Source organism: Emys orbicularis, chromosome 1 (genome assembly GCF_028017835.1).
Source record: "Emys orbicularis isolate rEmyOrb1 chromosome 1, rEmyOrb1.hap1, whole genome shotgun sequence".
NCBI classification, from domain to species: Eukaryota; Metazoa; Chordata; order Testudines; family Emydidae; genus Emys; species Emys orbicularis.
This window is the reverse complement of record NC_088683.1, coordinates 313821880-313844744: the sequence shown is the minus strand read 5'-3', so window position 1 is coordinate 313844744 and position 22865 is coordinate 313821880. Positions and strand designations below refer to the sequence as shown.

General features: G+C 41.6%; 1 protein-coding gene across 1 annotated transcript in view; it reads right to left on the bottom strand.

The window, feature by feature from the left end:
* Positions 1–22865, bottom strand: part of LOC135873037 (phosphatidylinositol 3,4,5-trisphosphate 3-phosphatase TPTE2-like) — a 35428-nt gene that overhangs the window by 905 nt on the left and 11658 nt on the right. The window contains exons 2-17 of the mRNA XM_065397510.1: positions 22346–22423; positions 20830–20877; positions 18915–19076; positions 17835–17954; positions 13469–13568; positions 11189–11252; positions 10111–10175; positions 9239–9299; positions 8210–8291; positions 8029–8117; positions 6312–6373; positions 4849–4929; positions 3775–3880; positions 2839–2936; positions 2251–2346; positions 1550–1620 (exon numbers count right to left, since the gene is read on the bottom strand). Of these exons, the coding sequence (XP_065253582.1) occupies positions 1550–1620; positions 2251–2346; positions 2839–2936; positions 3775–3880; positions 4849–4929; positions 6312–6373; positions 8029–8117; positions 8210–8291; positions 9239–9299; positions 10111–10175; positions 11189–11252; positions 13469–13568; positions 17835–17954; positions 18915–19076; positions 20830–20877; positions 22346–22423 (1383 nt within the window). The remainder of the gene's footprint in view (positions 1–1549; positions 1621–2250; positions 2347–2838; positions 2937–3774; positions 3881–4848; positions 4930–6311; positions 6374–8028; positions 8118–8209; positions 8292–9238; positions 9300–10110; positions 10176–11188; positions 11253–13468; positions 13569–17834; positions 17955–18914; positions 19077–20829; positions 20878–22345; positions 22424–22865) is intronic.

Sequence of the window (22865 nt, the reverse complement as noted above, 5' to 3'; positions counted from 1 at the left end):
CATTACACTGCAAGTGCAATCTCTACTGCCAGAAATCCCGGATTGGTGACAGCACTAAAATTTAAGCACACACAGGCATTTCACACCAGTGTACCAGAAGGAAGGAAGGAAGAGCATGCCTTCCCCAGCCAAGAGAAAGGTGTTCTGGTAGGTGTCTAAATCTCAAGTACTTCAGGTAGCTCAAGACAACTGGAGGAGCATACCAACTCCTCAGTGGGTTTTATGGCATCTTTAATGTAGAGACAATACAAAGCACAGATATAGGGCCATTGTCCATGAAACATTTAGGTTGTCTTTTTTTCTTACCATTACACATTTCAGTTCACTTCACTCTTCGCAAAAGGAAGAGGAAAAAAGGGAGCACCATTATTAAATACTTTAAAATCTGTTAACAGTAATGTATTGCCTATTGAGGATATTGCCTAGTGCAGCTATTGTTCTGAGCATCGGTCATGTTTAAGAATCATGAGTGTATATGTGGCCCAGATGCAAGTGCTGATGGTCATCAGCTTCCACATGCAGGGAATGGTGCCAAGACAGTCTTCTCCAAAGCCTTCACTCCCAAGTCTGCAAACATGGTGGCAAATTGTAAGTTGTCCTTAAGCCTCTGATAGTGCTCACTAGAGACCTTGCCTAAGTTAGGATCATTTGCCAAGAGCATGCTAAGGCTCCAATATACTGATGCTATACAAGTATGAAGACAAGGTCCCCACTCTATCACGTGAGATGATTAAGGCAAGCAGCAACAAAATGAGTTAAAATTTGTTTTGAATTTTATTTTAGGCAACTAAACGTTCAGCTTCAATACTTAGTAAGGTGGAATGTTACAAAGATCAGTTTCCTGGATTTGCATGAGACTTAGCCTATGCTATTTAGGGTAAGGATCTCTTCAGATCTGTCTAGTGCACCTTACATTATGCAAACAAAATGCTGAGAGTTTGTTCCCAAGTCATGGTTTAAGGCCAAACACTACAAGTTTCCAACTTATTGCACTGTTATTACCTACCTACCTTACTAAGGGTTAAACTCTAAGGCAGCGGTCCCCAAACTTTTGAAGGTCGCACCCCCCCTTACCCATCTGCAGGTCCCTGCCCCCTGGGACTGGGAGCAGGGCCACAGCTTGGGGTGGGGGGGGGGGGGAGGGCATACAGCCAAGGGTAAGGGGGCTGGGAGCAGGACCAAGGCCAACAGCTGGGCCTGCGACCAGGTGCAGCTCCACTCCCAGCCTCGCCCCTAGCCTTGGCCCCAGGCTGGGAACGGAGCCACAGCTGAGACTGGGGGCTGGCACAGAGCTGGGAACAGGACTGGAGGGTGCTCCTTCCTTGCCTTCTGTGGAGGCTGGCCCAGGCCCTGATGTGTTCTCCTTCCCCCTCCGGATGTTCCTCCACACCCCCTAGTTTGGGGACCTCTGCTCGAAGGTTTTGAAGTAGATGCTGCATTTTTCCAGATGTTTAAGATTCTCTTTAAATCTATTAAGATTTGCTCACTCATTGAAAATTGTAGCATTATGGACCTGCCACTCTGGTTGTCCTGTTGTAATACATCTTACCTGTTATTTTCTATAAAAGAGGTGTTGAACCAGAAGAAGAACGGGCAGTCGTCATAGCCTTTTGGAAGATCCTAGGAAAAGCAAAATTGTGTTTAGGACATTTTTTATATATTTGCCTTTAAAAAAAAAGTTTAGTACAGCACAGATTGTTCCTTGGCAGAACAGGCAGGAACTAGTATAGTTAAGAATCGCTCAACCCTGAAAACTTGATGAGGAGCTGCTGCTTGCCCACATCAAAACAGTCTCACATAATTGACTTTAGCTGGAATTTTACAGTAGGGTCAATAAAAGAGGATGCAGGTTTGTGTGTCACCTTCATTACACTGAAGAAGCAAGCAACAAATGAGATAAGCAATTCCTGCTCTTGTTGTAACTTTGGCTATGTGCCCCCTGGCCTTGAGAGTAAAATTAGGAGCTACAGTACAGTCTGAGGTTACTTTGTTATATGTCACAGCACAAGGTCATGGAGAGAGAAGAGAGAAGCAGTCACGCACTTGTACTCAAACATTTGCAAGTACTTGCTATGAAGTGTCTACCTTCATAAGAGGAAATACTTTTGAATCAAGGCTAGACTTGTCCTACACACAGTGGGTTTTCACATTGATGCCAATGATGTACAATACCAACAGAGGCATACATATCCTACATCTCAGAGTTGGAAGTGTACCAGAAGAATGCAGTCTTTATTCCACTATACTTACAGTTCGTGATTCAAATCGGACTTTCACATCACCGCTTATAACAGGACAGTCTTCCAAGCCAATTACTGCAAAGTCATTTTCAGCATCAAAAAATAACTGAAGAAAAACAGAACTGTTTGGAATAAACGGTTTTCAAACTGAAAATAAAATGCACACAATCTAGCAGTGCCAATTAAGTGTTCCACTACTAAGTTACAGTGGCTCAGATGACAATACCCAGTTACTTATGGTTAAAGGTTCTACAGTGAAAATAAGGAAAAATGATTGACTGTTGCCCTCCTGTTGCCAAGGTACTCAGTTTTACTAACTGATCTAGAGTTTGACCTTTAGTTTCCTGAGAAATCCACATTCCTTTTGTCCTGTGAAAAACTTGGGAGCTCCAAGTCACATGAAGATGTGCAGGAAATAAGACTGAAGTGTTCTATTCCTAGAATTGGTAAATTCCCTTATCAGAAAGGGAGACGTTTCTTACATCCAATATTTCCCACAAAAACCAACAGATGTAATGATTTAGTAAAATGTGCTCAAGTTCAGTATTGTGAAGACATTTTAGTCAGACACCTTTATTAGAGCCATTAGAGTTCTTACCCTACAGTTTTCTTGAGTGGCACAAACACAATGGAATACAACTTTCTTTTTCACAATTATCTGAACTTTAAGATCACTTCCATTGCCTTTTCCAACTCCTAGAAGGAATCAAAGTTACATTATGCAAGGGTTTCTTTAAATTATAGAGCTGGAACAATAAGCAGTTAAATGGAACAGGATACGTCAACCCCATGCACTGTGCTATGATAATAAATTCACTTTCTTCTGTGTTAAAGTAGTTTTTATGTGGAACTTTCTGGAAGACAGTAGAAAAGAGGTATAAGTAGGCATAAGAGAATCATGCTTTGATGAGTATCTATATGAATTTGTTGAAGGGTCCCTGATAAACAACCTTGGAGAGCAATTCCTCTAGCCACAGAATAGACATGGAGCAGCAGCAAAGTAAGGTGCCTCATGGGTGGGCACCTGAACTTTAGTCCTTGGCTTCTCTGCAAAGGCTGTGCAGATATCAGACTCAGAAGCACACTTGAAAGCATTTGATCCATGCCAGATATATCACGGTCACTTATCTGCTGAAGAATTCTAGCCCCTGAATGCATGCACCTCACAGTCCCCCTCCCCATTCTAATGCCAGTTGGAGGGAATAAGCCATCACTGAAAGAGTCAGGCAGAAAGAACTCATTTAAAAGGGGCACAGTCACAGAAGGTGTTCATTTCGCCTGCAACTGAGTTACAAAGAACTTGAGTTTACATTTATATAGAATTTCATTATGTTTTACCTGGCTTCCATGGAACAGCAAAGCATCTCACCACTGAAGTTTTTTTTACTTATTCTAGTAATTCTGATCCCAGTAAGGTGTCTATAGTGCACTCAATATATAGCTGTATGAATACAGTGTTGAAATAAGTGACCTGGAAAACATTCCAAAACCAGAAAAAGACTAAAGTGTCCACATAATTTGTATTCCTGCTTACCATTAATAGAGTAGATTTTGATGTTCTTTATTTTGAGTTGTCTCTCTGGTGGGAGTTTCAAGTTATACTTGTTCTTCAGGATCTCATAATACCCAACATACCTACTCTGCAATGCAAAATAAAGCTGCCTATGTTAAATATGGTCCTCAACACATTTGGTGCATATAGACTCTGTTGCTTTCAGTGACTGATAAGTGATAAGTGGCAAACTGAGCTAATGGACAGAAATTTACACAATTTTAATCCCATTTTTGCCATAGGTTTGCTCTGCGTGGCCTTGGGGAAGTAGCAGTCTGTGCCAGTTTCCCCTCACTCCCATCCATAAAATAGTATTAACACTTGTCCGACAGAAGCTTTGTTAAAGGGATGTTGAGTAGTTGGTCAGCAGTCTTCTGATGGAAAGTGCCCTCTTCTCAGAAATCTGAGTTTGAAACAGCTTACTGTCTGCCCTTCTAGAGGCCCTTATCAATTTCACTCACTTTTTGCCTGACTCAAAGTAAATTAAGTTGACAAGGGCCTTCCTTCCAGGTGGGAAGCTGGAAGGCAAAAACTTCATTTCCATTCTTCCAAAATGGTATTTTTCCTTGAAATCCCTTCACACTTAGTCAAAACAGCTTTTTTTTTGTTTTGTTTTGTTCTGTTCAGCAAAATAATAAAAATAAAATTCAAAAACATGAATTTTGCAGAAAGTTATTTGTTTTCCAGCTAGCTCTAGTTCTGAGCATCATTTGTTCAACACATGGTTAACATTAAATGCTAGGTATTGAACTTTTATTTAAGTCTCTCTGCCTCTTTTCTTCCCCCCGCCCCGCCAAGCACATTTGTTGGAGCTACAGAAGGGAAGTTTCCCCAAAGAGGAGGGCCAACTAGTAGAGGGAAGTCATTAAATTCCTAAAAAGCACATTACCCAGACATATGGCACAGAAGTTTGGAAGTTCTCAACTGAACTGTGGAAAATACTTCAATTCTGGTTCTTCCATCCATTACATTTAAAACAATTACACAGTGGATTTTTAGGTGCTTTTTTGGTCTAACTCACCCTCCACAATCATCTCACTTTGTTTAGGCTCTTACCTGGGATGGTGTTTCAACTCCTTGAAATTTGGAACTTGTACTTTTATCAGTTCTCCTCTCCCCAAAATAGTCCAAGCTCTCCTACATATAAGAGAGAGTCAGTTTCAAATGAAGCAACAGGACAAATTTTTCAGCTGGCTCACAGTGAAGTTTATGCTATTATATAATTATAATGGAAGACTAAAACCAAAAAGTATCAGATATGAACAGTGGTAAGAAGTCTGAAAGAGTTCAAACCAATGCTGGAGAGCAGCTTCTTTGGAAGCTAGAGTGAGTCGGTACTAGAAACACGAGGACTAGTCAATCCCTATTGTGACAGAGAATGCTTCAAGGTGGACAAGAATTTGCTAGTCAGAAAATGACAGTATTTAAGCAGTTTTACTAAAGCATCCATCAGAAGTTTAGAAAACCCAGACCTTGTCAGAAACTCCTTTTTACTCCCAATCTGTCTCCATCACCCTCAAATAAAAACCTCACACTCCAGAAAAAATACCACAGATGTGGTTCCAGGGACCAAGATCAATCAGCGCACAATTTTTGAAAGAAAAAAGTAAAATAAAAACCCCACAATTTGCAAGTATCAGGGGGGAGCTGTGTTAGTCTGTATCCACAAAAACAGCAAGGAGTCCGGTGGCACCTTAAAGGCTAACAGATTTATTTGGGCATAAGCTTTCGTGGGTAAAAAAACCACTTATACCCACGAAAGCTTATGCCCAAATAAATCTGCTAGTCTTTAAGGTGCCACCAGACCCCACAATTTGCAGACATTCAAGCTAATATTGGAGAGAAGTCTGTAAAACTACCTTGTAGAAGAGAAGCTTAACCCAGTACATCAATTTTGATGATCCTCATACAGATGCAGGTGATTCATACATATAGCATTTTTGCTATCCATGCAGTAGGGCCACAAATCTAGCTATGCTGCATTACAGCAGCAGATGACCTGCTTTTAATTATGAGAATTGCCACTCTTAGAGGTATAGTTCATCTTCAAGAATGGCAAGTTCTAAAGGGAGGTGTGCTTCCACCCTCCTCACAGGTGCATGGTAATAGGGATACATGGGTCATTTTAAGATTTGATACTAAACTTTGAGGAGGCCTTGCTTTAGAGTAAGATAAGCAGCTTAAATTCCTAGTTATAATGGTTTTGAAGTGAGAGGTTTGGGTTGTTTTTTTTTGTAAAGTCATTTTAACAGCTTAATCAAATGCTTCCATGGCTGGTATCATCTCAGCATAATCCAGTCAGTCTCTTCCCATTCTTCCTGGCTGCCATTTTCCATCCCTTCAAATTATGAACCACCACCACATTTGGCAAAGCCTTTTAAAAGTGGCTTACGTTCTCCATGGAGAATGAGGCATAGTCAATACACATGGTCTACTCAGAAGATGCCTCATCTTTCTGGGGCCTAACAAGTTTTTTTTAAGTGAACCTCAAATGGCTAATATTGATTTTTCCCTCATACCTTTGCACTCTCAAACTGGTCACTGTCAATGAGCCAAGTACAAACCATTGTTCCAGTCCTGCCTGTATTAGAAAGAACAAACACACAAACAGAAAAAAAAACCCAGACTACAGGTATATCACAGTATTTTGAGACATACATGATAGTCAACATGCAAGATTAAAATTTTAACTCTAAACAGAGGCCACATACATATATAGAGTAGAAACTAGAGTACAATCTTAGACAGGATTCAACACTTCTGAATTAAAATAAGATGTGCTTTTGCAAAGCAGTTTCTACAGGTTTGTATTTTCCTAGTTCCTCTAATGATTCCTTTGAGAAGAATGTCCCCCAATAATTCCTCTCTGCAGCTTTACCATGAACTACAGCAAGATGGTCAGTATTTTTCAGACCCCTGTGTTTAAATATACCTCAAAACCCCAGAATTACACAGTCATTCTATAGTGTTACTGAGGGTTACTTCTGCACAGGGATGTCCTGACAAAGGGAGAACTGCCACATGAAGTAGGCACATGTCAAAACATTGAAGCCAACATTTTCAAAAGCAGCTGTCTGATTTTCAGAGTGCCAAGCACCCAGCAGCTCACTGATTTCAATGAAAGCTGTTAGGTGCTCAGTTATTTTTGACAAGTTTATCCTCTTAGGTGCCTAAAATTAGGCACATGCTTTTGAACAATTTTAGCCTAAAGTTGTACGAGAGACATTCAAGTGCAGGATGCCAATAGACAAGAGACCTTCAATATGCAAACTTATTAAAACAAAAAATTGGATGTAGGAAGCATGTGGCTAGCAGCAGACTGGGAACTGGTACAGAGTTTTCAAAAAAAAAAAAAAAAAGTGCCCTAACTGCTTAAGTCACTTTTGAAAATAGGACTTGCGTGCTGGGAGCATAGGTGCTGCTGTATCTCCTGGCTTGAAGTGGATTCCATTATATCCAGGGTTTACAGTTTGGTTCAATGGCTCTCAGCACCCCCATTATACAAATTGTTCCAGCACCCTTGACTGGGAGCAAAGGCATATTTAGGCCTCTCAGAAGCCTGCTTTGGATTTTAAGAGCCTGGCCTGATAAACAGTTCTGCTTATGCTGCTAAATGTTATGTTTAAGAAACTGCAGAATCGTATTTGTGAGAAGAAAAGAAAGTAACCAGAAAGCTGGGGGGGTGGAGGGGGAGGGGAAAAAAAAAAAAAAAGACTGGTGTGAACTAACAAAACCTGTACTGATGGGGGAGGAGCGGTAACATGGAAATGAGAGACTAACACATGGATAGGATAACATAATAAGAGTTATAAATAAGTTTGTTACAAAGGCAGGTTGAAGCTGTATTGTCCAGCACTAGAGGTGACTGATGAGATTGATTACTTACAAGTGGGAAGCTCATTAGGACAATCACTTGCTGAGTGTTTTGCTTTAATAAATATTTGTTAGACCCATCCGTTGAGTAAATGAATCTCAATCCAACATTAGGTGCTTTTGAAAACTTTATCCATTGTAAAGGGGTTTTGAGCACCTCTGATAAAGTAGTTATTAACATGCCTGTTATTTGACGGGATAGAAATCTGAACTATCCCATGGTCAAATTATACTTGCATCAGAATCTGAAATTTAGGCAGGTAAGACATTAATGCATTTTAAAAGTTTAAGTGTCACACCATTTTAACTATGATACTCTTATGTTTTCCAATCCCTTCTTTGCTACAGTACTTATTCTCTTACCCTTGCCTCCTTTACAGTGAATTGCTATGATGTTCTTTTCATCCTTTTTCATCCACTCACGCACATTGGCAGTAAATTTCAGCATGTCCCTAGATAAAAGCATATGAATTACAGCGTAGTCAGAGCTCGTTTTATACCTAGTATTGTTGTTGGGCTGCAGGAACCCTAGCATATGACTTACTTTAGGCTGGGGACATTGTGGTCATCAATAAAGACTCTCTCCACCCTGTAATGGAAGTACACAGGGTCATAACCTTTTTCACCTACAAAAAAAAACACAACACTTCAGATTAACACTAGTTTAGAGTTCTGGTAAGTACAATTATGCCAATAGAGGTAATTTAAGTCAAGCTATTTTCTCTGCCTATGTTTTGAAGATGTTGTAATAGCAGCTCAGACTATCTACTGGAGTCTGACAGTGCTACTAAATGAATAGATTGATGATTCAATTTAAGCAGATCTGGATCAGGCTTAACTTTGAAGGCCAACTTCCTATTTTGTGTCTGCAATTTTGCACCCTCAGTTCATTGTGGGCCCAAAGGACTCCCACCAACTGCCATCAGTTGCAACAGTGATTTGTGGGGGGGTAATAAGTGGGAGGCCAGTTTTCAAAGTCATGACCCTCTGAGCTTGATCTTCTCTATTTTTAACTGGTTGACTGAATCAATGTTGGTTCTCATGATCTGATTGTCCATAACCCCCCTTTGGCCAAGCCAATAAGGTTTTGAGGGTTATTTCCATTGGGGTTTTTTTGGATGCAATCCTGTTTATTTGCAAAGACTGCACGAAGTCCTGTTTCCCTGAACACAGGAGGATCAAACAATGGGAGGCAGTTGCCTCTCTCAATTCCAAGTCTGCCATTCTAGCCAGCACTCTGCCCAAAGTGCTCTCACAGCCACCCTACCTGTGCTTTTTGTTACTGTCTCCTAGTTTCATGCTTTTTGGCGGTTTCTGACTCAGTGCTGTAAGCTGAGACAAGCCCTCAGATACATAGCACCAGCAGTTAATAGCCAGCTGCCACTTTCATTGGCAGTCCCTAATGGGATGTTTTCCATTGCTTTGGCTATCACTAAATGAAGGGGCATTTAATTGTTCCCTCATTTAGCCTGAAAGAAAAAAGATTATTATGCCAGTCAGCTTCAATGACATCTGTGATGCACTTTGTGAGAACCACCCAAACTCCAGCATAACAGTAGCTACACATACTTACTGCAAAGGTTATAGATTGTATAGTGGTCTTTATGTTTTGTATCCAAGAATCTTGCAACTTCCTTAAGGAAATAAGACATAAGAAATAACCATTTCTTAACTCCAAACATCTGCTCTCTCTTCAAATACACACACACACACACACACACACGTTATTCTTCATTTCCACTGCCACTTAAACATTATAATGCCCTTACTGGAGAAGCTGGCTATATTCACAATAGACCATGAGAAAAGAAATGAGTAGTTCAGGTTCTCATCTAGCTACTAAGCCAGTCTACCACCAGTTTTTATACAGCTACATAGTTCCTAAAATGATTAATTCAGTAAAGTTTAAGTGATCATTTAGTCTTATTCTGTATCTGAGAATATACCGCATTCTTCCTCCTCCCCACTCCCTCCCAGACTTGCGCTGATCAGCTGTATGGTGGTGCAAGAGCTGGAGGGAGGGGGGAGGTGGAGACGGAGCGGAGGCAAGCTGGCGGGGATCTCCGGCGGCCGTTTTTTTTTTTGCTCCGCCCTCCCCCCCCCCCCGCGTCCCGATATTTCACCTGTGTGATCTGGTCACCCTAAATGAAAATGAGGGTAACCTCAGGACACTTATGCAACAAATCATGCAGCTAGAGGACAACCCCAAGGACAGGATGGACAGACTGCACCCTTAATTGTTATGCTCGTGTGATCTAGACATAAGCCCACTAAGTACTGGCCTCTGACTGCAAGTTGGTTTCCTGAAGGCCATCAGAGGCTAGTTTAGTCATTCCCAATCTGATCCATATTCAACCTAGCAAAAAAGGATTGGAAGTGGAACACAGAAATTCAGTGCTGTTAAGTTTTGAAGTCACATGCATGAGGGATTTTAGGAGATTTTACCTTTATAGGATTCCTATAGAAAGACTGCTTCCCGGATGATGGAAATGACATTGCAATAATACGATCTATGGAGGAAACATTTATATGTTAAGTCCACAAGAATTGGAAATTGGCAGCGGAGGATGCATCTGAAAGAACTACTATGCACTATTAAAAAGACAAAAAGCTATCAAAAAAAGGTGTAGCTTTGAGAGTGGAAGCACCATTAATGTTATGAATAATTAGTTACAGGCCACCCCACAAACAAGTAGTCATACTGTATCACCAGCAGTAGCTCAGATTTTAAATTTGAATTTTTAATGACAAAGAAGTACATTTTCTGCCCGTGTACTGTCTGTACTTTATATGATATTTATCAAATTAACAGCCCTGCAATAATGGATATTCCACCTAGAGGAAATCCTAGTTCTCAGTCAGCATTCTCTACACAGCAAGACCTGCTTAAGACAATAGATTAGTTTTGTACCTATCCCCCCCCCAGAAAGCTGGCACTTATAGGAGGTCTGCAAATAAGTTATTTAATTTTGTTTTCTGGCCATTAAAAAAAAAAAAAAGTTTTTTTAAATTTTGGTTCAAGTCAACCAAGTGAGGACATTTCAGCAAAATCAAAGAAATTGGAAAAAATTGTTTGAGCTGAAACAAAATGGTCGGTTTGGGCATTTTAAAAACAAGTGTAACAAATTAGGGGATAGATTCACACAAACTGTGGTAGTGGGGGCAGGGTGGTGACTATGGCTTGTGGTCAGGGCACTCTTCTGGGATGTGGGTGACCCAGGTTCAAGTCCTTGCTCCACAGCAGGTCTCCCACATCCCAGGAGAGCACCCTAGTTATATAAGAGGTGTAAGGGGGGCACCACAACAACCTCTTCAGTCTTTTTGTAAAAACAGCACCCAAACCCCTTGTGCATCTAAGAACTGAAATTTTCATTTTCTTCCCTTCAACCGAAACAATTTGCCAACAGACAAACGTATGAACTGTGTTGGCCCGAATATGCATTTTTGGTGAAAAGCCTCAGCTGAAAAATTTCAGCCAGCTCTAACTTTGGAGTAACCAACAGTTCTCTAAAATTGTACAAACCAGTAACATAAGTAAGGTCCAGGTCAAAGCCATCTTTTGTATAGCGCCTTTTGTTTTCCGAGACCTGTCAGTCAAAAAGACGAACGAATGAGTTAGAAAGGAGAGTCAAGGGAACCATAAAGATTAGTGAGCGTCTAGAAGGGGGAGTACTGAAGTAGTCCAGATGGTTACTGTTTCTCCTTGTAACTAAGCGTGAGTGGCAGAGCCTCAATCTTCCCCTATCCACTCCAGGTGGAAGTGTACATAGTTAGGCTATATACACACTATAGAGCAGGGGTTCTTAAACTGGGGGTTGGGACCACTCAGGGGGTCATGAGGTTATTACATGGGGGGGGTCACAAGCTGTCAGCCTCCACCCCAAACCCCGCTTTGCCTCCAGCATTTATAATGGTGTTATAAATTAACAACACTTGTTTTATTTATTTATTTATATATATATATATATATATTTGGGCGGGGGGGGGGTCGCATTCAGAAGCTTGCTATGTGAAAGGGGTCACCAGTACAATAGTTTGAGAAACACTGCTGTAGAGCTTATGTCAACATAGCCAGCCTAACTCCCTAGTGTAGAGGCAGCATACATCAACAGAAGGAGTTTTTCTGCTGGTGTAGGAACACCACCTCCCCAAAGGCCATTAGCTATGCCACCAAAAACACTTCTGTTGGCATAGTTGCGTCTACATTGGGGGTTTTGTCAGCATATCTATGTCACTAGGGTGTGTCCCCAGCCCCAGCCCCCTGACCAACGTAACTACACTAGTACAAGTGTAGATCAAGCTTAAGACTAGCAAGTGGCTCACACTAGGTAATTCAGCAGCAGCAGCCTCACAAATTTAGAAATGAAACTGCATTTTAGTCAGGCTGTGTGCTCAGGAATTATTTCAATACAGTAATCAGTAGCCAGCAATAGCTGTACTGGAGCTGACCTTATCAAGGCCTTATTCTAGTTAGCGGACAATGCACAATGAGACTTGTCTACACGGATCACAGTTGTATGCTGCATCATATTGCTGAATTGTTAAAGAGTAGCATTTAACCCATGATACAATTCTCCACTAGGAGGGGGTGGGTGGGAGCAGTGGGGGGAGAAGATCAGCTTTGTTGCATCTTCACCAATTGCTAAATCAGGGCTACTCCCATGTGCAAGTGAGGCCTTAGAGGGAGAAACACTAGTCAGATCACAAGGGTTACTCTTATCTTATGAAAGGATGCCAGGGAATCCTTTGAACTCCTAGTGGGATGCAATACAGCTCAACTGCACTTTAACATTTTAAGTGAAGTAAGGGACAGATCTCACACACACACACACACCCGCCCCCCTTATAAGGTCTTACAGATTTTTTTTTTCTATTAACGAGTTTTGATGCCTCGGGTAAACTCTAGCCATATAAATATCTTGGAAATTTCTCAATTAGTCTACATTTGACAGGCAGGATGCCAGTGGAGTACTGATTTTGTCCCCTAAAGCCCCAACTTCTGTGTGCATTTCAAATTGACCCTACATTAAGAGTCTGGGGGAGGGGAGAAGAGAAGGAATAGTTTACCAAATAGCTTTGAATAAAAAGTATGTCTAAACATGATGAAATGGAGTTTTAATATCAGATGCTACCAGGAAGCTAAAACTTGAAGGCAATTTCTATTCTGTTTATACCTGCAGAAGATGCATTACAATAAAAGCTTTTGCCTCTGATTTTAATTGTAGCCATTCATTTCTAGATTCACGGGATACAGCAGATTTTCTTTTCTCTGCCCTGCCATGCAAGTTTGCTCAATATAAAATAGAGTCGAGCCAGAAAATGGAAGGACAGAATTGGCTACTTGCATCAGGTAGTCATGGCATCACAGCAGTGCCATCACACCACTGTAGTGGGACAATGGCGTTTTAGAAGACGTGACCCTATATTGAGAGTGGAAACACTGCCGAGTGCAGAAATGGTTCTCAACTACCCAATGCCCTAACTCAATACCTGTTCCTATCAATCACTAGAACAGATTGCCTTAGTGGAAGAGGCAGAATCCTGTTACTAGTCTTCTGGCCTGCAGTTCTGACTGTTTTAGAATGAGAACTGTGCAGCATTAGGCATGGGGGAGGGAAACCAGAGTGCAGAATAAACTAAGACAGATACAAATGGGAGGGAGGGAAGCAGAAGGAGATGGGAACAAAGTGAAAATTCTTATTACTACCCTTCACTGCTGAAGTCAGTTACTGCTTTAAGAATATAAGGAGAGTTTGAAAACTATAATAGCACATTCAGACAAGCTGCTATGAAGCTAACTTACCATCCTCCTGGTCACCTTTTCTAGTTGTTTCTTTTGCGAGGCCAGGCGAAATATTCTTATCAGAATGATAATTCTCAAAGCTCGAAGGACGATAACCATTCTAGCAAAGAGAGGAAGATGTTAGCTTTTCAATGGAATACAGCTGGACAGAAGATGTAAATTATGTTTTGCCAGAAAGACTGAAATTTTGTTTTGTTCCAAATGAGGATAAAAGCCAACACTTTTTTTTTTTTTCAAAAAAAGTAAACAATTTTAAAAAATTGTTTTGGATCAACACATTTTGATTTGATAACTTCAAGGTATTTTATTTTGATTTCAACCTTCCATTTAGTTTTTTTTTTTTTTAAATTCTAACAAAAAAAGTTGGAATTTTCTATTCCAGAAAGTGTCAAAACAGGATATTTAAATAGTCAAAATGCTTTTCTGTGCCCCCATCCAGTGAAATTGTCAAACTACAAAACGTTGGAAAATCATGTTGTTACAACAAAAGTGCATTTTTCTGATGGCAACTATTTAAATGCAAGTTTTCTGACTGGCCTCACAATGAAGCCAGCCAGGAATTCACCTACGGAGATAGTTTTCATTGCTGTGCATAGTGATGATGCCAGCAAGTATAGTCTCACCCTACCTATCCCTGTAGCAATAGTAAGATCTCCACAATATTAGGCAAGCCATAACACTCCAGATCTTCCTGTTTCCCAGTTTATATCCATGGTATACAAGGTCACTGTACTCATTTGGGTATGTTCATGGCTCTTGGTATTGAGAAGACATCAAGATCAAGTGTGCACCTTTGGCTCCTTACTCCATGGATGTGTAGCGTTTTATGCAAGAAGTTCAGGAAAATGGAGCAGTTCTAGAATCCCAAATGTAATCACTCATCCATTTGAGGGAAAGAGGATAATGGATATTCTCAGAAGGAAGTTTTGAAGTAGTAAGACAATTTTCTCCTGATGCAAGTGGTTTTAGGAAAGCATGTTACTGTTTAGAAGGCTTCCCTGCAGAGTAGGCATACCTTAAATCATGACAGCCCATGTAGCTGTACCCAAAGCTAGCCTTCATTGAGCTAGCTTGCTAAAAAACAGCAACTTAGCCACAGTAAATAGGCTAGCTGCCCAGTTATGTACCTGGGGTCCCAGGCAGGATTGTAGTCAGGCCCTTAGCCCAGGCCACTGCCTGTACTACACTGCTATTTTTAGTGAGCTAGTTCAGTCAAGGCTAACTCAGGTGTGCCGACACACGCTGCAATCACACCTCCCAATTGCTGTGTAGACATACCCTAAATGCCATCCCAGGAAATGCCCTGTCCTACATGTGATGAGATTACCTAGAGTACAATCAAAGTACACAGTTGTGTGAAGGACATGAGACTGCTCTATTAATTTATGATTGTCCAATTACAGTAAGGGATGTGCGCTATTTGACTATATGGAGTAGAGTCAAAAGGTGCTGGGAGCCTAAAAATCAGGACAGCATGAGACCTTGTCTATAGGAAAAAAGTTTTGCTGGGATAGCTATGTCAGCAAACCCTCTAGTGTACAGGCAGTTGATATCAGCATAGAACAGCTTTTGCTGGAATAGCTTAAGGTCTTCTATGCCAGCAAGAGGTCTTCTACGCCAATATAAGCTACATCTACACTAGGGCTTATAGTGGCATAGTTATGTCCATTTAAAAAACCCATACTCTTAACTGACAGCTATGTCAGAGAGACAAGGTAGGTGAGGTAATATCTTTTATTGGACCATCTTCTGTTTGTGAGCTCTGTGGCTCAAAAGCTTCTCACCACCAGAAGGTGGTCCAATAAAAGATATTACCTCACCCATTTTGTCTTGCTCAGATCCTGGGACCTATACAGCTATAGCTAATTGACATAGCTATATGTAGTGTAAGTTTTAAGTACAGACCAGCACTAAACAGGTAAAGAGTCTTTCTGGAAGTGGGAGGGTCAGTTAAGAGCTGCTGGGAGAAACAGGTTGACAGAAAGGTTCTGCAAAGAGCCTGAAGATCATAGAGTATCAGGGTTGGAAGGGACCTCAGGAGATCTAGTCCAACTTCCTGCTCAAAGCAGGACCAATCCCCAATTAAATCATTCAACAGATTTTTGCCCCATATCCCTAAGTGGCCCCCTCAAGGATTGAACTCACAATCCTGGGTTTAGCAGGCCAATGCTCAAACCACTGAGCTATCCCTCCCCCCAAGATGGGCCTACCTGGCTAACATGGGGGATTTTGGGGGTGGGGGGGAAGAAGAGAAATAGGAAGCTCTAGGGAGACAGCTACAGATGGTTTTATTGTTTTAAAATCCTTATTCTTACACTATGCGGTGTTCCTACTGTTAAAACAATACCTTGTTTTAGAAAAGGCTGCATGGTCACTCTGTATATACCACTGGTCACAGCTCCCGAAGGTCAGAACTGCAGATAATGAACCTATGTTGGGCCTGCTGAAGTAATCACTGTTAGTTCATAGGGGTCTATAACCCAAGGTCCTGGTCTTAGGTTGTCTATAGCACTGAGCCCCTGTTGGTGCAGCTATACTAATATAGCCCCCAGTGGGCAGGGAAAAGAACTTTACATAGGCTCTGTAGTGTGTAGACATGGGCTATGCCAGCATCTACACTAGTGGGCTATGCAGCATACACCAATGGTTTTTCTGCCACTGCAGGAACATCTCCCCAAACAATGACATTAGCTATGCCAACAGAAGTATTTGGTCAGCAGAGCTGCATCTACACTGGGGTTTTTTGCTGGAATAGCTACATTGGTCAGGGGAAAAAACCCACCCCACCAATGTAGCTATGCTTGTATATGTTTTAAGTCTAGAGCAAGCCCAAGAGTGGGAGAACTGCAGGATTCACCTTGAGAGGTGAAGGCCCAAGCTTGTCACTTGTGAGGTTGCTCTCAGAGACACCCCATATAGAGGGGAAACACTGCAGCTAGATCTGTAACCATGAGGACTTGTTTGGAGACCATAGGTTGAGATTTTCATAGCCATCCAAGGGATTTGGACACCATTTCTAAAAAATTAACAGGAAGTAGGCATTCAATTTCCTTAAAGGAAATTTAAGATGAGTTAGAAGGTAAACAGTTTACATATCCTGTGAAAGTTTTTGAAATTTCAGAATTTTTCTTGTTCAACCACATTGGGACACGACTGAGTGCTTTTGAAATTTTTGCAAAGAGACCCCTTTATAGCCATTATAGTCAACAGCCCAATGGTTAGGGCACTCATCTGAGACATGTGGGACCCATGTTCAAGTCCCTGCGCTGCCTGAGGTGAACAAGACTTGAATCTGTATTTCCCATATCAGAGGCAAATCCCCTAACTACCAAGTCAATTTCTCTGGCCCAATGAGTATTTACTGTATACAAAGTAGAACAGCTCTAGCAGGAGAGTGAGAATCATTTTCTTCCCCTTTCCCACCGAACCCAAGAAACCTTCCCAACAAACGGTTCATTGAAACCGACGACCCTTTCCCACAAATTTGATTTCCACAAATTGTTAGTTTGACAACTTCTCAACAAAAATCCCCTGCCAGCTGTAGCTGGAAGTGCTCTGTTTTTTGATGCTGAAGTTTTCAAATCTGCCAAGTATATCACATCACACACATTATTCTAATGACACTTTAAAAGCTAAAGTCAAAAGAAGCAAGAGTTAATCCTTCCTCCAATCAGTTGTAAATGTAAGTAAGGTTTCCAGTTTATAACACTAGTTCTGATTTCTGCAGTTTACTTTTAAGACAAATTTTGCTGAGTAAGGCTACGTCTACACTTCTAGTGCCTGTATTTGACACACTGCTGTATGTGTAGCCACATGCCATGGTGAAAGGCTCCAGCATCAGTGAAAGGCTCCACTGCCTCATCACCACCAGAGCCTTTAAAAAAAAAATTGCAGTGTAGACCTGGAAGGCACTGCTTGGTTATGTAAAGTATATATCCTGAGGGTCCAGGTATTTAGGGCACTCTACTCACCTAAGCTGTGCCTCAGTCTACACTGCTATACACTGCATGCCCAGCTAGCATGTGTGTATGTACTCCACATGCCACTGTTAGTGTAGTGTAGTGTGTGTTAAAAATGATCTCTCTGGCATTATGCAACACCTGTGATCTCCAAAGCACTCTGACTCCCAGCAAAGAAAGCTTTACAGGGTCCACAGCAAATTTTTCAACACTGCAAAAGAGCCAGGGAAGAGATCAGATAATTTGGGTATAACATTTTATAAACAAAAACATTCAGGTGTTCAGGGTTCTTCCCCTATACTCCCTTCAAAAAGCAGAAGCGCTAGACACTAGCAAGTTTTAGAAGGATTTATAGAGAAATGTAATTATCATCTCTTTTCTAAGCCATTAAATCACACACTTCTTACCTTGGGATCTTGTCTGCACCACTGAAGTCAGAGAAAGAATATACCATATTAATTAACAGGGTGCCCACGACAATCACCGCATCTAAAATGTTCAGTTTGGACTTGAAATAATTGCTGAAGCTGAAATACAAAAGAAGGGAAGCAGACACAAAATTGGGGGGGGGGGGGGGAGAAGGGGAAGATATCTAAAAGTACTATGAGGCGTGTATATTCCATATTGCTACAAAGCATTGCTCATGGATGAATTGGTCCTCAATAGCCTGTTTGTTCCTCCATTAGGAGTAAAACAGATTTTTATCAATCCTTTACAAACCTGACTCCACTTAACACCAAGTCACAGACCAGTTTAAAAGGAAGATTGAAAAGAATTCCCTCCTCCCCTCTTTGTTCAAATCCCAACTTAAACTCTCTTCCTATGAAGCCTACCAAAACTAGCCAGCCCACATACCATGCTGCAGCAGTATACCCAGTGGTACAATTGCAATGCTTTAAATCTCTTCTGGACAGCCAGGGCAGTTTGTATTTGTATTATTTCTGTCCATTTAGGACTATCTTCTGTTATCCTCATGCAGAGTAGCACCAGAGTAATGCCTTTAGAATTAATGGGCCTATTTAAGAACTCTGGTACTACAGCATTTTGCTCTCTACACAGACTGAATTTATTATTTTACTGCAGTAGCACCTAGAAGCCCTAGTCATTGGGTTATGCTCCATTATGCTACTAACTGTTCAAACAGAACAAAGACAGTCCCAGCCCCAGAGAGCTTAGTCATGCTAAGAGTATTCATGAACAGTGCTTCCCAGTTACCTGTACAAACCAATTAAGAGTGCTAGTCATTGCACATAATGAATGAATTGCCAGTGTTAGGGACCAGCACTGGGAACCTCACAGGACTGATTCTGGTCTCACACTAGTGAGTCTGGAGTAACAATCAGTGCAGTTACTCCTGTGTAAGTGAATTCAGAGTCAGACCTCACATATCCACTGTGCAGATTCTTTAGAAGTCAGTGCACATTTTTAAAGTATCCCTATACAAAGATGTCTTGCTGAACTTTCAGGCCCATGGGCATTAATCTTACCCCTCAACAAACACTCGCAGGAGAACATCCACGAGAAAGAAGAGCGCTATTGCCAAGGAAACGCCTTCCAGGGTCTCTCTTATGCTCTTTTCCTTGTCACGAATAGCTAGGTCCACAATCACAAGAGTAATGTCCACAAAGATGAGTACAATACCAAATATTCTACAACACCAAAAAAGAAAAGTCAGCTCTCAAGAAAGAGGGAAAGTACAAAAGTATTACACTCCTCATTGCTTGATGTGCACAAAGTCACACAGTTGCTCACAATTTTAAAAATGAAAGCCACTTTTGTAAATAAGTCTAGTATTCCCTTATTTTATGCCTGTTCTGAACTCTTCATGTTTCCCAGATTTGTTTTAATAACGACTTTTCCCTCTTAAAATAAACAGGGATACATATTCACTATGCCTGTTGAGAATGCAGCACCCTCTGAAAGCTGCACAAGCCTTCATTCACACTATAGCTGCCAAGAGAGCATGGCCAGCCACTCTGTGGCAATTTAACCCATGCCAGGATGCAAGGATAACCTGTGGGACAACTCTAGCCAGTGGTGTTAGGCTAAGAGCCAAGAGAACCACAAGTTCTGTGTCCAACAACCTCAAAGCTGCTTCATATTCATGTCAACATGCCAGCTTTAAACATGTATTCTATAAAGACTGCTCAAACTGTCATAGCATGCACCACCTTCTCTCCCAATCAGGCTGAGTAATGTCCTTATAGTAACTACAGCAGTTGCTGTAACATAGTATATTTTTGTTATATCAATACAGTTTAGCTGCTAGAAACAAGCAGAGCCACTATCATGTGACCAGCTAGCTCTCCAAGGACCACCTCTAGACCAGGTGATTAATTGGGAACCTCTGCACCAGGGGTGGGCAAACTTTTTGGCCCAAGGGCCATATCCGGGTTGCAAAACTGTATGTAGGGCCAGGTAGGAAGGCTGTGCCTCCCCAAACAGCCTGGCCCCTGCCCCTTATCTTCCCCCTCCCACTTCCCATCCCCTGACTGCCCCCCTCAAAACTCCCAACCCATCCAACCCCTCTGCTCCTTGTCCCCTGACTGTCCCCCTCCCAGGATCCCCTGCCCCTAACTGCCCCCATGGGACCCCTATCCAACCCTCTCCCCCCCCCCCCACTTCCTGTCCCCTGACTGCCCCAACCCCTATCCACACCCCCACCCCCTGACAGGCCCCCCTGGGATGCCCATGCTTATCCAACCCCCCCTAAACCTCTGCCCCATCCAACCCCCCCACCCCCTGTCCCCTGACTGCCCCCCCAGGATCCCCGTCCCTTATCCAACCACCTGGCCCCCTTACTATGCCGCTCAGAGCGGCATGTCTGGCAGCCGTGCTGCTCGGCCAGAGCCAGACACGCTGCCGCGCTGCCTTGCAGGAGCACGCAGCCCTGCTGCCCACGCAGTGGCATGGCTATGGGAGAGGGGACAGCGGGGGAGGGGACAGGGGCTAGCCTCCCCAGTCGGGAGATCAAGGGCCGGGCAGGATGGTCCCACGGGCCGGATGTGGCCCGCAGGCTGTAGTTTGCCCACCTCTGCTCTACACCATACCAAAAAACACAAAACAATAGAATGTTATATTTTGCTTACAGTTCAGTCATCTACAAGGATACCTAGAATTGTCTCTACACATCCCAAAGAGATCTGAAGAAGTTGCTGCTGTGCATTAGATTTTCCCTCACAATGCAAAGGGAGTTTGCTTTATAAAAGCTCCTCAATGCATTCTGTAGAGTTAAATACTTTTCAGAGGAACAAAATAAATAAATAAATAAAAGATAGTTTGGAAGTTACTATTCTGTAGCAAACTGACTAGAAAGTTTTTTAGTTAAATATGTTCTACTTTATTTATATTGCCTTTCAATATCCATGGCTGCATACAGGTTATGTATTTATCCACACATACCTGAATCCAAATGACATCACAAATGGAGAAATCTTTTTTTTAACAGTACTGTTAAAAGAGGAACAGAGTCAAAAGTCAGTGACTATCAGATGCAGTGGTAGACTTCAGTATTGAGTCACATTAAGATTTGTTATTGCAAACTTGCCTGCACCTTTGCTGAATTTTAAGAGCTACTTGAAGAATGGGTATGAATATCTGTAAATATATGATAGCATAGACTACTAGATAAACATGTAATCTTTGCATCTGAAAAAGTGGGTTTTTTACCCACAAAAGCTTATGCTCAAATAAATGTCTTTAAGGTGCCACCTGACTCCTCATTTTTATGTAATATCTTTCTGTCAACTGGTGACAAGTAAAGATGTCAAAGAGGAGGACACCTCTTGGACCATAAAACCTGAGTGTGTTCACACACTCAGGAATGCAATGTTACCCCCTTCTATTTTTCTTTAACGTTCTATATGCTTTCCTTTCAAGCTAGGTTTTGAAAGATGTATATACACGTTCATGATTGAGATTCAGAGTTTCTACAGAATTTTTGAGAGGAGCCTTTAATTGCAGATTGTAAAGTTATTACAGATCATAAATTGAGCTGAAGATGCTACTAAGGCCATCCCATGTACACATTGAGATGAAATGACAGCAACTGATATTTGAATCTAGCCAAACCTCAGCTTAAAAGAAGGGTCTTCTACCTTTAGTGCCACTGCACGAAGATAACATGGCATTCAGCTCAACTTGTTCATCTCCAAACAAATGGATCATTTGAATATATGAACAAGTAACTTTTAATCTTTGACTAAAGAGTGGAAAAATTAGTAAGCAAATTTTAGTTTTCCTGCCCCCATAACTCATTAAACCTGTAAGGTCCTGATTCTCCATTGCATTACTCTGGTTTTATGAACTGAGTTACACAGGAAGCATCAGACTTTCAATGCATACTTCTGCTACAAAAAGCCACTAAAGAGATCAAGGAGTTTAAATTAATTTGGGATCCATTTATGTCATAATTAAAATAGACTTCTCACTTTTCTGAATTTCCACATTGGACAAAACTACTAGCTGAATACGCTTTGCTTTGTTCTTTCCACTGTACATTCTCCAAGACTGAATGCAGAATCTGTCCAGATCAGAGTATTTTATGTTTGCAATGCACACTTCTGAAACTCTAGAGTCATTGATAATTTTGTAAAGCTCAGACATGGTTTGTCAGTAGGTATTTGTACTTTATGTATTTCACACCAATTAGTTTGCCAGAAGGAATACTCATGATATTTCTCTATAAGGTGGATTCTGAGCCAGACAAGTTACATGCTTTATAAAAACTAATAAGATTGAAAGCAAATACATAGCAAAGTCTTCTGAATCTATGACATTAGGTTTTCTTACTAAGCAATGACCTACTGAGCTCCTTTTCAACATTTCAGCAAGCCATGCTTCCTTCTCAATTTTGGCTTGGGAAACTGTACTAGACAGTTTATTTTGCGCAGCAAAGATTAGAACAACTTTAACTTACCGGGAGCAAGTGTCTGGTTCATTATCCTCAATGCAGCCATCATCAATCTTTATGCTGCCCTCCCCCGTCTTTTGAAAGCTGCCAAAAAATAACAAATCAGACTAGGTCATAGGATGGCTGCCCCCTTGAAATAAAGCACGTTCAGCTCCTGTGTGCTAGAAGGGGTGCTCCTCTCAGGTCGAGTAAGAAGCTAGGACACCACCAGGGGCCAGAGCAGGGGTTCTCAAACTGGGGGTCATGAGGTTATTACATTGGGGGGGGGTCATGAGCTGTCAGCCTCCACCCCAAAGCCCTGCTTTGCCTCTAGCATTTATAATAGTGTAAAATATATTTTTAAAGTGTTATTTAGGAGGGGGTCACACTCAGGCTTGCTGTGTGAAAGGGGTCACCAATACAAAAGTTTGAGAACCACTGGGTTAGAGCGTGTGCAAGACTCAGCAAGGAAGGGGCAATGCTCCAGAAGCAGGAAATTTCCTGGGAGAGGCTCTGGGTGGAGAGGCAGCCCTGAAAAGTAGTGCTC